Source organism: Lichenostomus cassidix, chromosome 2, assembly GCF_008360975.1.
Source record: "Lichenostomus cassidix isolate B80296 chromosome 2, HeHo_3.0, whole genome shotgun sequence".
Classification (NCBI taxonomy): Eukaryota; Metazoa; Chordata; class Aves; order Passeriformes; family Meliphagidae; genus Lichenostomus; species Lichenostomus cassidix.
In genome coordinates this window covers 127,333,556-127,348,003 of record NC_139482.1, presented here as the reverse complement: position 1 = coordinate 127,348,003, position 14,448 = coordinate 127,333,556, and the positions used below count along the sequence as shown (strand labels likewise).

The 14,448-nt window shown below is 38.9% G+C and overlaps 1 protein-coding gene across 3 annotated transcripts in view; it reads left to right on the top strand.

The window, feature by feature from the left end:
• RUNX1T1 (RUNX1 partner transcriptional co-repressor 1) overlaps window positions 1–14,448 on the top strand; it is a 115,438-nt gene that overhangs the window by 13,267 nt on the left and 87,723 nt on the right. The window contains exon 2 of one of the 3 annotated variants that reach the window (XM_085053179.1): window positions 6,958–7,130. The exons of 1 other annotated variant lie outside the window; for it this stretch is intronic. In XM_085053179.1, the coding sequence (XP_084909305.1) occupies window positions 7,043–7,130 (88 nt within the window). In that variant the 5' untranslated portion in view covers window positions 6,958–7,042. Of the gene's footprint in view, window positions 1–6,957; window positions 7,131–14,448 lie in introns of those variants that run through there. One more of the 3 variants, XM_085053183.1, reaches the window with a different exon arrangement.

Sequence of the window (14,448 nt, the reverse complement as noted above, 5' to 3'; positions counted from 1 at the left end):
ACATTCAGGTGGGGTTTGTTGCCAGAGCTATTAAAGCATAGTGGTGCCAGAAAAAGCTGCCAACAAATGTGGGGATAATGGCACCTGTGGGTGTGCTATCAATGGATCGTACTGCCAGGATGATTTTTTATTTTATTTTAATGGTGACATTGCTAAAAGTATTTAAGGGTAATGTTACAGAAAGTGTTTTAGTGAGTGAAGTCATTGAGTTCTAGGAACCATTAAGCAAAACCTGTTTCATGACTCTGCTATTTATTATTTTTAAAACTTGATGGCAAACCACTTAATGCTGAAAAAGCAGGCTGCAACCTGTATTAAAGAGTGCTGCAGGTGGACAAGGAAGCCATCCTACTGAACTGAATAGCCTGGCATAGTTTCTGAGTGTTGTACACATTTCGTGTGCACCATGATAAATTAATACAACTCCATGGATCAGCAGAGCTTGTAAACATTGAATTAAAGGACTGGAGCTCAGATCTTCTGTGGTACTCACATACCCAGTTCTCATTGAAGATAGTGTTTCATTAGTTTGAATACCAGTCTGAGGATCTGGACCTCCAGGCTTTCTGTGCTCCCATTTCACATCTGTGATCTTAACAATACTGTTTTTGATCGATTCTGAGATGTAGATCTAGGTATCTCCCTAATAAAATGGGCTAGCTCAGGTCTCAGTGTAAAGCAAGGCATTCTTTCTGAATTGTAAATCACAGATTTACCTGACAAGACTTCCATATAAAGCAGAGAAAAAGCCTATTCCTTCCATAATAATACTTGCAGAGATTCCTATTGAGTCCATTGGGCCAGGATTCTCAACTTGTGTATCCCAGGAGCTGTTTCAAATTGTGTTAAGGCCAGCTGCCTGCTCCAGACCTTTTCCAGAGAAGTGCACAGCTATGTCGCTGTTGAGCTGCTAGCAGAGAAGGAAAACCCGGATTCTCAGCATAGCATAGAAAAGGCCCTTTATTATTTGAATCCAACATGTATATAGACTTTTCAGAGGTCACCCAGATTGGTCAGCCAGAAACCTCCCCCTAGGCCTGATTGACCAGGCCTGAACTGTCCAAATCTCGAGACACTGTTTAAAAAACATCCAAACTTTATCTTTGTTTATAAAACACAACGGAATGTTCTCACGAGAAAGACCTGTGCTAGCCGCACAGCTACAGTAAATAACAGCTACAGCAGTTTGAAGGAGGGGATCAATGTATAATTTTCCTTCACATTCTGAGATTTATTGGCCCCATCCTCTTCACATGGGGAGCTTCTGATTTTAATTTTCTTTTTTTGTTTTTTCATTTGTTTTTAAATCCAGACCTAAATTTTAATCTCTTACAGAGCTATTATTGGACACTATTGTTTTTATTACCCCATGGTTTCTCTGGGAAGAGAAGGATGGGCAGGACCTCAGTGACATTGCCAGAGCAAGTCATCAGTGGCCATCTCTGCCCCTTAGGAGGTCACAGGAAACAGATGGCTGTATTAATTGTCCTCATATCCAAGTCTTGTCCTTCCTGGAGGGAATTTAGAAGTGGTCAGGAGGTGTCAGGTCTACTGTGTCCCCCCAGATTCACTACTTCAGGCATTCATAATAATCTGGGGTGTGTGTCAAACAAGGGAAACTGGGAGTCTTAATGTCCTTTCTAAGCTGAATGGCTACCTGGCTGGGAGGGCTGAATGCTGTTGCTGCAGAGTATGTTTGGGATTGCAGCTGGAATCCAGCAGAATAACGAAGAATTCTATTTAAAAAATGTGTTTCCTTCTCGTACACTGTTTTCCTTCTTTCAGGATATTCATAAAAGTCCTAGGTAAGCAAACTACAAAAACTCATGAGGTGCATGAAATAAATATTTTTGGAAACTATGATCCACTTTTATCTGGTGAGTCTCGAGGAGGGAGACTGTCAGTGCATTTTCTGCTTAGGCCAGTTTTAATTGTCTTTGTTGCAGCTGCACCATCAGTAGTCTTAGATCTCTAAATGGCACTCAGTCCTGTGCTTTGGAAAATCAGTTAGGGCCTTGCTACTTCATATGAGCTTCTTGTTAATAACTTGCTTGATTTTTTTAGCAGTGAAGGTGCACAGCATTGCTGAATATCTCACTGCAAATGTGGCACCCAGTGCTGTGAGCCAGATTTTGAATTACCAGTAATGTTTCTATAAAGTGTCTTTTGGAAAGTATTCACTCACACTGGAAGTGATGTGAGTTGAGTAATAAATATCATACTAGTTATTTATCTGCCATATGCTTTTGAGGTGAAAACTCTGAGCTCCTGCTCAGGTGTATTCTTGATTTTACTGAGACTACTTGGCTAAATAAGGTGGGCTGCAGAATTATGTAGCTGGTGAATCACACTGGTTTCTGAATCACTCTTAAAAAATACCAGCCTGACATACTAGCGAATAATAAACACATTGTGCTTGGACCAGTACATTATTTAAAGAATAGCATTTTAAAGCGGAATATTTTGTAAAATGTTAGTTTAAGAGCCACTTTACAATTTACTTCCATCAAACTCATTGTACCAAGAAAAATACCTACTTCAGAAGGGAAAAGGTGTCAGTATTGTGGAGGAATATCTGATTTTTATCCAGCTATTTGCTATTCAAGCTCCCTTCTTTTCAGTGCGAGGAGATCAGCTGACAACTGCAGCAACCAAATCATGTTTGCAGCTGGGCAATTACAGTAGACCCTAAGATCTGCAACTGTCAACCATGAACACAGATGCCTTCAAAGTTCTGTTTTTCTTCCATGTGGAAATCGTTGGCATGGAACAGATGCCTTCATTTTGGAGAAACCAACCGCTGGATATAATTGGTTCTCCCTTGTCTTGTCCTCTAGGGACGGTCTCTCGCAGATGAAATTAGATGAGAGGGAAAAAAAAGGCACAGGCACACACACTTGCACATGACACAGAGCAGGAGTTTTCAGGATCCCTCTCTGTTTTGTCACGTGGAACTGTTTTCAGCTGGAAGATTTCACTCCATTTTTAGCACTCTACACACACACGATGATGATGCTATATAAAAAAAATGCAAATGAAAATATGTATCTGGCCAAAGTTTATTATTAATCTGGGCATGCTTGTTTAGAAATAAGCATATCCAGCCCATATTACTTTACAGTGCCGCAGTCTCAGAAATTTAAAGTTAAGTCTCAGAAGAAACAAGATGCTTTAAAAACTGTTTTATTGCAGTGGTGGAATCAAAGTATTTTCATCAAATGGTTTGGTAGTTATTAACATGGGAGGAAAAAAATAAGTAGCAGACTTCAAAATTCACCGAGCATTACAGGCACTCAGTAAAAAGCACCTTTATAGGAACTTCAGCAGAGTTAGTCTGATGGACACCTATGATGTGCCATTGCTGGGAGCCCTGTGGTAAAATACTGAAGTGAATGTGTCCTCTTACTGCAGACACCTAAAGTGAGATGATGGCAAATGGACTTAGAGGCTATAAGAGAATAAAAGAGGGGCTATGAGAGAGGGAGAATCTGCCTAGCCTGTGGTGGTCAAAGGGTTTTTGCTATCCCCTTTCTGTCCCAGTGTAACAGCTACCAAATCATTGTGGTTTGTGTTACTTAATTATACTATTAAAATAAATTAATTCCAACTTTAGGTTACCTTTTTATGCTCAGTTGTGAACTGTGACAGTCAAGCAATGCTGTGTATTCTTCAGTAGGCTGGATACATCCAGGAGGTGGGTGCATCAGGGACTGGGGACTGCCGGGAAGTAAAACTGCCAGTGCTGGTACCCAAGACTCTGGAGACCTTTTATCTCTGGATGCATTTTCTTTCTTTAATTTTACTTCCTAGCACAAATTAGGGTTTTTGGTTTTGATTGTGGTTTTTCTTTGTAATATATATTGCAGTTTAAGGTATCCATATTTTACATGATGCATTTACTACTACTGTAGTAGCCGTAATGTCACCAGCAGTGAAAACTATCGGGAGTTATCTTGGTCCTGCCTTGGTCTGGATAGTTGGTAGAAGGCAGTCGTCAGTTTGGACACTTGATGTAGCTGGATAGCTGCCCTGTGCTGTGGTCATTTGTTTCCTGCTAGCCCCCAGGAGCTGTGTGGGTGCAGGGCATTTGCAAGGACTTTGAGCAGTTAGAACCCAGCCCCAGGTAAACTTGGTTTTGAGTAGATGACTCCTCAGCTTTTATAAAGGGAGATTCTTTGCTGTAGGACTCCAGTTCTGATTCACAGGACTTGACTGCGACAATGTGCTTGCTCTTAGCATTGTATTTCTGAAGAACCACATATTAAGGGGAAAATTTAACTGGGGAAGTGCTTAGGTGATGAAGGGATTTCTGGCAGTAACTAGGAAGTACAATAATGGTTGATTTCATTTGAGGCTGATCCTGATATTTGTAGTCTTTACATCCTATTAATTCCTTGAAAGATAAGCTGATACAAGAATGATTTGCCAGGGCCAACGGCTGTTCTAAAAATCTTGGCTCAAGTTATATCCCCCTTCTCTACACATATAAGATAAAAGCACTGCGAATATGAGGTTAACTGAATTCAAATAGAAGACTCTCTAGAGTTATTGCATTCCTTAGAAAATAAGTACATTTCTCATATGGTTGAGATTGATCAAAAAAGTATTCTGTATGCCAGTGATTACATTCCCATCTGTGATTAAGGTTTTCTGTCTGCATCTGGTTTTCACATTATATTTCTGTAACAAGAATCCTTTATATGGCAGAGTTCACTCTCTGTATTTTCTATTAGCTGCAGCTTGAACTACTGCACGGATCGCAGATTTACACATGTGGTTTTCATTACTTCATACCATTGAGAAAAAGTAATATTTGTTTGGGAAAGTATGTTTTTCAAAATTTCCATGGTAATACAACATGTTGATCCTTTTTTATAACACTCTTGTAAGACTACAAATTGTTTGAGGCATTCTGCCTTCAGTGAAGTTCAGACGTTAAACAGTTTTGTGTGTACGTTCAAACTACAGCAGCAGTTTACAATCCAGGAAGCAAAAATACATTTGAAGAAGATTAGTGTAGAATAGGTATAGAAAAATGCATCCATCACTTTGGAAAACATGGCATACAGAAAAAATGAACATGGGCCTGAAACAAAGGAAGAGTAGCAAACTGAAGTGATGTCTTCATTGCAAAGTGGATGACAGATTTTTTTAAGAGCTTTTTACAGTAAGATCTTTTTTACAGTAAAATCTTTTACCAGCCACAAAAAAGGAGTATGATATTCAGCAGACAGAAATGTTGAATTGTTATGTTACATAGTTTAACATATTTGACCGTAGTTGTTTCTAGTGGTCAAATTAGTAAAGGTTAGCAAAACATGAATATGTCTTTACAGATGTCTGCTGTGTAACTCTGAATCCAAGATATGATGAAAATTTAATATTCCGCTATAAGACAGTATTTCAACTAGATGCTATTGTCACTTGGTGGAAAACTTAATGTTTAAATGATCTCAGTGAAATTATTAGGGCCACTTGGTCAGTGGAGGATTTTTCAGTTTTGGTAGGGGCATGGGTTTATGACCCTAAAAGCCAGATCAAACAATAATAACAATTCAGAGAATGCTATATGCATTTATGGAAATTTAAAGTGTTATACAAAAGTCTAGGCAATTGAAAAGTACACAATTCATTCTAAGGCACAACTGAAAGATAAATTTATTGCCTACATAACAACTTGACTTGTGACAACTAGTGAATTGCATACAAAAGAAAAACAATTTTATAAAAGCAGTTGTACCCTAGTTGTGGAGTCCTAACCACATTTTAGAGATTATTTTCCAAATGCCAGAGGCAGTTGTGTCACTCTGAAAGCTCCACAGTTGCCAGATTCTGGGTAGAGTCCTGCAGTCATTACCACTTGTTTTCACTGAAATCAGTGGAATTTTGGCTTCTCTCAGGACCGCAGGGAAATGTCCGACCACGAATGCTGGAAAGGACAGACTTTGGTGAACTCCTTTGTTCTGTAACTTTAACTTGGGAAGGTTTGTTTTGATTTGAAAAGGGTGCTTGTTTGTGGGAAAGATAGCAATTTCTAGCACAAACAGAAGTGTGATCTTTTGCAAATGCCCTCGGGCGATGCATTTTTTTGCAGAAAGATCTAGTCCAGGAGAGGGTTTGGGCTGGATTCTGGGTTAGATGCATGAGCTGCGGCCGGATCCTTGTGCATGCTTAACTCTGTCCCGAAGTACTTGAATAGTGGTTGCAGATTGAAGCATGTACATAACTGTGTGTGCTTGGCTCTGAAAAAACCTTCTGTCTTGACATAATTATGAACGCCTGAAAAGCATATTAATGTCTTGGAAGAAACTGACAACACTGTAATACAGATTCATACAAATGGCAGAGTATTTGTGTAAACCCAAATAAACAGGTTTTTTAGGTGTTGGAGTGGGAGGGAAATTGCCTTTTCAAAAGTGGGAAGATGATTTGTAAATATATCAATAGCTTTTTGATCTGCCTTTCTTTGTTTAAATGTGTTTGCTGTTATGACTTACAAATCCAAATTAGTATAGCGATGTGTAAATTGGAAAGTCTCTATTTTTAGTAAACATGTTGATTTAATAAATGATTCTCTAGAGCTCCTGTTGAACCAGGTAAAGTATGTAATATTTTATATTATATGAATGTATTTAAACCCAAGCATTTTTACAGAATTAACTAGCAGGCAGAATATAGGCTACTCCTAATTTGTTGTCTTCTATATGTCAGCTGCTTTAACTTAGCAAGTTATGAAGCAGCCGTTGTTGAAGAATTAAAACAGTTTTAAAGTATTACCTTAAATTTTGCTAAGGAAATGTGGTTACTTGGTTTAGAATAATGTTTCTGTCTTCCCTTTTTATTTAAAAGACTGCTATTATCATGCAAATGAAGGGGTGTGGTGCTTCAAACTGGCTGTGATATATGCTTCTTTTTTTTTTCCTTTTTTTTTTTTTTTTCATTTGTTGTTGTCAATAGAAAAGATTGATCTCTGGGCTGGTGAACGTAATATCTGTCCCAGTCAGAAAAGGAAAGAGGAAATTAGCAGAGCGATTGGTGGAGAATGATATCTGTCAAAAGAAACACTTGGAGAGCACTGAGTTTAGTGATAGGTGACTGCCGGAAAAAAGGGAACTTTGAATTTTGTCAAGGTAAGGAACAGAAAAATCTTTGATTTTATAATGTGCATACCTTTTAGAAGTTATTCTTGTGTATATAATGACTGTGCCTTGCCTTGTAAACTGTAATTAAAAAGAAATCTTTCCCTTTAGCCTCCAAAGAGTATGCCTAAATCAATGAAGGTGCTGTCTTTATTTAATACCAGTGAGAAAGAATATGGCAATGCTAGTAAAATCCATCAGTGATGATTTTTCTAAAATCTTGAATATGTGTATGTGAAATTTTTAACTTTGGGGCTCTTTGTGTTTTTGATGACATAGTTGCTCTTTATGTGTTATGCAAATATTACTTGGCTGGGTTGTGAAAATAATGAAGTTCAGTTTTCTGAACTGTGAATTGCAATAGTATTTGCAACCAGGTTAAGACACAGTTGTCATATTGGCAAAATGGTTGTTTGTGAGTTAGTGGGAGCCCTCTGGTAAACTCATTGCATTGGGAATCTGTGATAAATTTGATTGAGATGATAATGAGAATGGATATTTCTACTTCTTGTGTACAAAGATTTTTACCGTACTAGAAAAGTAAATCTGCTACTGCTGGACAAAATTTCTAGATAACCCATGACAGTCATTCCTGTCTTTACTGTAACTACGTTTTTTCTTCTAAAATGGTGTGTCTGGATGGCAAGAAATTGCTAAACTGATTTTAAATGCTTTCCAACATTTGGATAACGTTCTTTCTCAGTGTTGGACCATATCACCTAACGTAACTTTGATAGAGTATGACACCAAAATAAGATGAACAGTGTCTGAGTACTCTTGGCTTTGCCCAGGATAGTTTTGAAGGTAGCTCAGCCTTGATCATATTACTTGTTTTCCCACCTGAGACACCATGGCCCACTCTGCCTGTGGGGTGTGGAGACATGGAGAGCAGCTGTGTGTGCTAGCAGGAGCCTCTGCACATTACCTTGTGGCAAGGGCCAGGACTGAGGTTTTGTGCACCAGTGTGAGCATACTTTAAAAAATTAAATCCTAATAAAAATGAATTTGCATTCTAACTCAAGTTCCCAGCTCAGTTTAAAACAAGTAAATGCTTCTGTGGGACCTTCTTGTACTCAGGCAGCATTGGAAGAGAATGAATAATCTTAGCAGGATTTCTCCTTGTGTTTTTATTTTGCTAATTTAGCAGTTCATAACTTCTGGCTAATTTGTCCTTTTTACTATCTACAGTCTTATTTTTCGAAGTGCAAATGTATTCTGTACAGGTGGTTGTTTGTTGGTTTCTTTTGCCATATGGGTCTTCATAAAGGATTTTAGAAATAAATAAATGTAAAAGTAAAGATGTCATGCCTGAAGCATGTGGTGCTGGCATACTAATGGGAAGTTTATTATGGTTTATTGCTGTCAGAGCACGTGCATAATAATGGAAATTTCCTACAACTTGGGAGAAAGGCTTGTTTTCTAATACCATTTATTTAAAGAAAGGGAATTAATATGACTAAAATTCACTTCACCTCTAACGTCCACCTAATCTGATGGTACTGTTGAAGTATTCATAAAAGGGAGGGAACATCTCATCCCTCTTGTTCACTGTTGTGCATGTCAGGCTCTCTTTGTCATCTGGGTGCAAGCACATCTCTGCCATGGTGAAGTTGCATATACTACATGATTCCCCTCCCTATGCAGTTCTATCAGTTGTAGCCTTATATCTAAATAAACGCATCTCTGTATGACACGTCTTACAGAGTTAATGATATTTTGTAGTTTTCACCTTGGTAATGAAGAATTCGGTACTGCTTTGTAGCTCTTAGAGAGTAATCAGTGGTGGTAAACAGTTCTTAGATCTTTGGCTGTTCCCATTTTGGCATTTACTTGAATTGAGGTGACTGGGTAAGGTGTCTACATCAGGTTGCATTTATTTGTTACATGCTCAAAAACTGTAGTCTTAAATGGCCAAGGAGCTCCACATTTGCTATGATTTTTTAAAAAATTTCAGTGAGTAATTGAGATGAAGCCAACACTATTTGAGCTTAACTTAATATGGACTTCGCTGTGCCCAAGAAGATTTGGCTTGCTATTTGAAACCTAAATGGAATAAAAGGCAAAAATGGTGTTTTAAGTTTATTGCCCCATTGAAGAAATAGCCTCTTGTAGCAATGACTAACTTCTGCTGATGTGACTCATTTCAAGCATCCTCATCTTCGTTTTGCTATTGCAAAGTCATCTTCTCTTGGTTTCCTTTTTTATCTTCAAAACAATTGTTTGCTTACCAATGTATCTTAAGGAGTAGGGTGAAAATAATAAATTCCCCTTCTAACATACCACAGATGCAAAAGAGTACAAGTGTATTACAGACAGTGAATTGTCCTTCCAATCAGAATATCATCTGTTCATGTGGTGCACACCTGTGGCTTGCTGGCATTGCTCTTGATTGGAGTGTGAGAGAGCTTAATGAAAAACAAAGCCAGGATGACAAGAGACTCCTCAGCAAAGATGAGTTACTTTGCATATTGGAAGAAAGTGAAATTCAAAACTGGTTTGGAGAGAGGTCCCTGGTATGTAGGAACATATGTGGGTGACTCTGCAAAGGGAACTGGTGCCCTGCTCGTTGCTACCTTGCAAATCAGGCATTTTTCTCTCTAGGTCAGGTTGATTTGGGCCAGTTGAGAGTAGTGGCCGATTTCTTCAGCTTGCTTTCTGAGCCAGTAAGAGTATCCTGGGCAGGAATCCAGCATTTGAAGTACAAAGAAAATAACCCATAATCTATATAAAATGCTAGCGGCTGGGGAAGGGAGGAAATTTACAGAGAATAAGTGAGTTTGAGAACAACTGTGTTAAAAGTAGAATGTAAGGGGAGTGTGTGTGTGACGTTAGTATTTATTTTAATTTAAAAATATGATCTTTGAAACCTTTGAGGTGAGCAGAGGACAAGCTCTTGCACTATGATATATTTATTACTAAACTGAACCAAGCACTTCAGTTCAAGTTCCTTTTTCAAAATGATTTTTTTCCCCTGAATTTGCAGAGTTTGGGTTCCTTGTCCGTGCCCTGCCCCCCCGCTCCCCCTCAATGTAATGTGTCTCTGATAACGTTAATGGGCTTTGCCCCACATGGAGCAGCAAGTGTATTGTACCACTGCTCACTGATCCCAGGTCAGTGTGATGCGTGAAATCAATTTATTTGAATCTCTTTGCCTGTATAGGAATTTGGCAGCGTGCCAGTTGTTTTCATTTAATGTTCTTTGTGTTGAACACAGACAAGCAGGCATGCTTTTGTACTCCTCTTTTTTCTGGGCTCTTCTCTTTTCAGCCAATATTCTATTCTGTGGATTTTTCAGAAAGAAGTAGGAATGTGTTACCTTTTTTTGAAAATAATTTTTGTTTAAATAGCGTTTAAAGAGCGTAGAAACTAGGTCAGTCACAGAGCAGCCCTGTGTAGGGTTTTCAGCCAAGTATAGGTGGTAACACCTGCCCTTTCCCATTTCTTAAATTTGGGGGAAAAAGAGAGAGAAAACATTGGTCTATTTTTCTAATGCCTTGGTCTATGATTTATGCCTTCTTGTAAGACAAAGACTCTTCAATAATGCTTAAATCAGAACAATTTTATTTCTAAATAAGTGAATGTCTGGCTGTTGGCTGGACAAATTGGCAATGTGTTTCAGGATCTTTTTGATTTTGAGTAATGACCTTAAACTAAACATTAATTTGGGAATCCCTTGCCTCATCTTTCTGTCTGTCCATCCCCTCCCCCCAGTAAATTTAATATTTTGAATGGCTGGCTGAAGAGCAGCTATGCCCAAGTACCCATTTCTTTCATTTTTTCCTTCTTTTTATGAGAAAGCAGCAAGGTGTGTGGAACAGAGCAAATAATATAGCCCTTCGTAAATTGGGGGTGGGGGAGGGAGAGAATACCAGGAGATATTTCCAGGAGGATTTGTTGTAGAGCCTGGTGTGGGGAGAGGCAGGAGCAGCAGTAGGGCTGTGCTGATGCTTGGGGCGGCTGGTGCGGAAGTTGATGTGCAGAACGGCGGAGCCACGGCGAGGGGTCAGACTCGTACACATCAGCCCCGTTTCCTTGTTTAATTACCTGAAGAGCAAAACATCCAGGCTGGGAGTGTGTGAAAACCCAGTATCTCGAGCAGCAGTGTGCTGCTCTGACATCCTGCGAGGCCAGCCCCGTCTGTCCGCAAACGTCAGGGCTGGTTCCTGACAGGGGGCTATCTCTGCCGGGCCTCGGTTCCTTCCATTCAGGAGGCATTGTGTAGAACAGGGTTTGGTCAGGAATTTGAGGTTCCTGCCGGTTCTTCCAGCCCGGACAACCCTGTGACAGATAGGCATGATTTTTTTTCTTCCCAAAGAATAATAATAATAAAGAAAAAAATTGGCTCTTTTTAGTCTTTCCCTTGTAATCTGGCATTGGTATAACACCGACTGAAACAAAACATTAACCCTTTGGCTTCTGAATTCCCGTATTTTTTCTTTTACTTGATTCTTTCTTCTCTTGCTTGTCCTTATTTTCAGAAATTGAGTCTTCTGAGGAGCCAATTGAGGTGGATTTTGTCGTGTGCAGCAGTTAAACTTTTGAAATTTTTTTTGTAGTTATCATTATATAATAATCATGTTTGGCATATTAAGTTTGTCATTTTAAGCATGCTTGGCAGCATTATTTTTCTTTGTCCCCTGGATTCAAACCAAGCTAGTGTTTGTGGCATGGCCCATTAAAACAGTAGTGGCAGCTGTCAATTCTTCCATTCTCATTATTCATGTGATTTTCTTAGATGTTCAGTTTGGTGTTCAATTTTAAAGTGTTGGGATAGGGTCAGTTATTATAGTCCTTGCTCCTCGTAGCTGCTGTTTGTTGAGGTCTTAGGCAGGGCTCAGGTTTGAGTCCATAGATGGAAGGTGTTCATAGGGAAGTAAAACTCATGGTTATATCTGAAAGATACTGTATGTTAACACATAGGCAAAGGCCTTCAATACGTGTTTGGTTGTTTTGTGTTGGTGGGGGGTTTTTTATGTTTGGTTAGTGGTTTTTTTGTTGTTGGGTTTTTTATTTGTTTGGTTTTGTTTCTGTTTTTTTGGGGGAGTTGTTTGGTTCGTTGGTTTGGCTTTTTTGGGATTTTTTTTTGTTTTTTCTTTATTTTGGTTGGCTGGCTTGATTGGTTTTTGGGGGGTTTTTTTGGTTGGTTGGTTTTTTTGGTTTTTTGGTCTGGTTTTGTTTGTTAGTTTGTTTTGCTTTGTGTTTTTTTGTGTGTGTGTGAAGAATTAAAGCATGACTTCTTGTTTGAATGATAAGTGAAAAATGTTAGTTATTTGTACAGTTTCAATACTTGAGTTTATAACATAGTGATTAATAGTTCTACTGGCAGAACTTAAGATCACTGGGTGCAAGTAGTAGAGGGAGGGAACATAATTAATAAGGCCTTCCAGCAAAACTGAGTGTAGCATGTGACTATTGCCTTTTATTGTTGTGGGCAGAAGCTGGTCCAAGAAAGATATTTGTGGTCGCAGGAGTAGAGAAGGAGAGCTGAAAATTAACTAAGGTTTCATTTTCTTTCATGCTGAAGGCTTTTGGTCCAGTCTGTCAAGTTATGCCCAAAGGCTCAGCAAACATATTCATGTGCTAGGGATTTTGGGTACTTCGTAGGTGAGATTGAAATCTTTTAAGCAGTAATTTAGATTTAAGATTTAAGGGCATACTTTTCTTTTTGCATGCAGACATTGCCAGGTAAGGATTTTGGGGACCCTTAAGTGAGAGAAGTAGCCTTCAGTGCACATATGTGTCGCTGTTGAGCCGCTAGCAGAGAAGAAACCCGGATTCTCAGTGTGGCATAGAAAAAAGGAAGTTTATTATTTTGATTTCAGCCTATATAGACTTTTCAGAGGTCACCCATATTGGTCAGCCAGAAACCTCCCCCTAGGTCTGATTGGCCCGGCCTGAACTGTCCAAATCTCGAGACACTGTTCTAACAACATCCAAACTTTATCTTTGTTTATAAAACACAGAAGAAGTTTTCATGGGAAAAGCTTGTGCTAGCCACACATATGCAGTCACAGACAGGAGTTGGCTACAGAGCAGGGGGACCGAAAGAGTCATTGTCATCTATTGTGCCACTAATCCCCCATCTGAAAAGAATTTTCAGGGGATGGTGCAACAAAAGAGCTGTTACGGTGTTATCAGATCAATAATTGTGATTTAATAAACTCTTAAATATGTACAATAATACTTCACCTTCAGAGTCAGGCTTCTTTCTTCGTTATAACCTCCCTAGGTTACTCTGGTGTATAGGTGGCTTTAAATAAAAGTGGATTACTTTGGCATGTTGTTTAAAATGTCTGTCCTGTCATACTGTAAAGAAGCTATAATTTAAATAAACATTGCTTGTATCTGTATACAGGATGAAAAAGGATGGTTTATGCATTTTGATCAGTCTCATGTTCCTATAGGGTTTGTACATATAAAGGAAATTATGTGTCTTTATGAAAGCGCTGTCAGTTAAATCTTTACAAGTCATATAAGTTGTGTCCCTCTTTTCCAGTGTTTTAATTGCCTTTATTTTTTTTGCAGAGTTCATAATCTAATGAACTGTCCATGACCTCTAAGCAACCATTGCCCACCTCAACCAGCAGCCCATTAAATGAAAGTTCTCCATGGACGTGTGGTGCAAACCACCACCACATTGTCTTTCTTCCTACCCACTGGGTGTCTAGAGCCTCTTTAAAAACGATAGCAAATTATAACCTTTAAACCATGATTGCTTCTCAAAAATTCCTTGGTGATAATAGTTTTAAAACAGCATTTTCTTTAAAGAAATATTTATCTTGGCCATCTCCGTAAGTCTCTGCTGTGATGGTCTTGCTTAAGGAAAGTTCTTGCAGATAATAGTTCCCAAGCTGGTTTAGGCTTTATTAAAACTGGCGCCTTGCATTGTGCTCAAACATTTACTGCTGCTCTTTGCAGATATTCTCCTAGTGTGAAGTGGTGTAATTTGCTCTTGGTATGAAATTCTACTCCATAATCACCTCCGCGTTTTTCTGCTTCTCTTCTGAATGGCTACAACAAAGCGCCATGTGGAGTACAACACAATTAGATAAAGTGAAGTTATATTTAGAGGCCTGTGTTCCTCAAAGCTCCTCCCATTTCCTAAAGAAACAAAGATTTTGTATTTTAATTTTCCTTAGCTATGATGGGATTCATCTGGGTCAGACTAGAAGCCCAGAGATTAGGTCAACACACGGTGCTTCCAGGGAGCTTGATGTGCTCCTTCAACATCACTAAGTGAATCCCATTCTGGCTTAGTTTTATAGTGGAAACCTACCTGGCACAGTGTTTGTCCCTCGGTGTTAGAGTG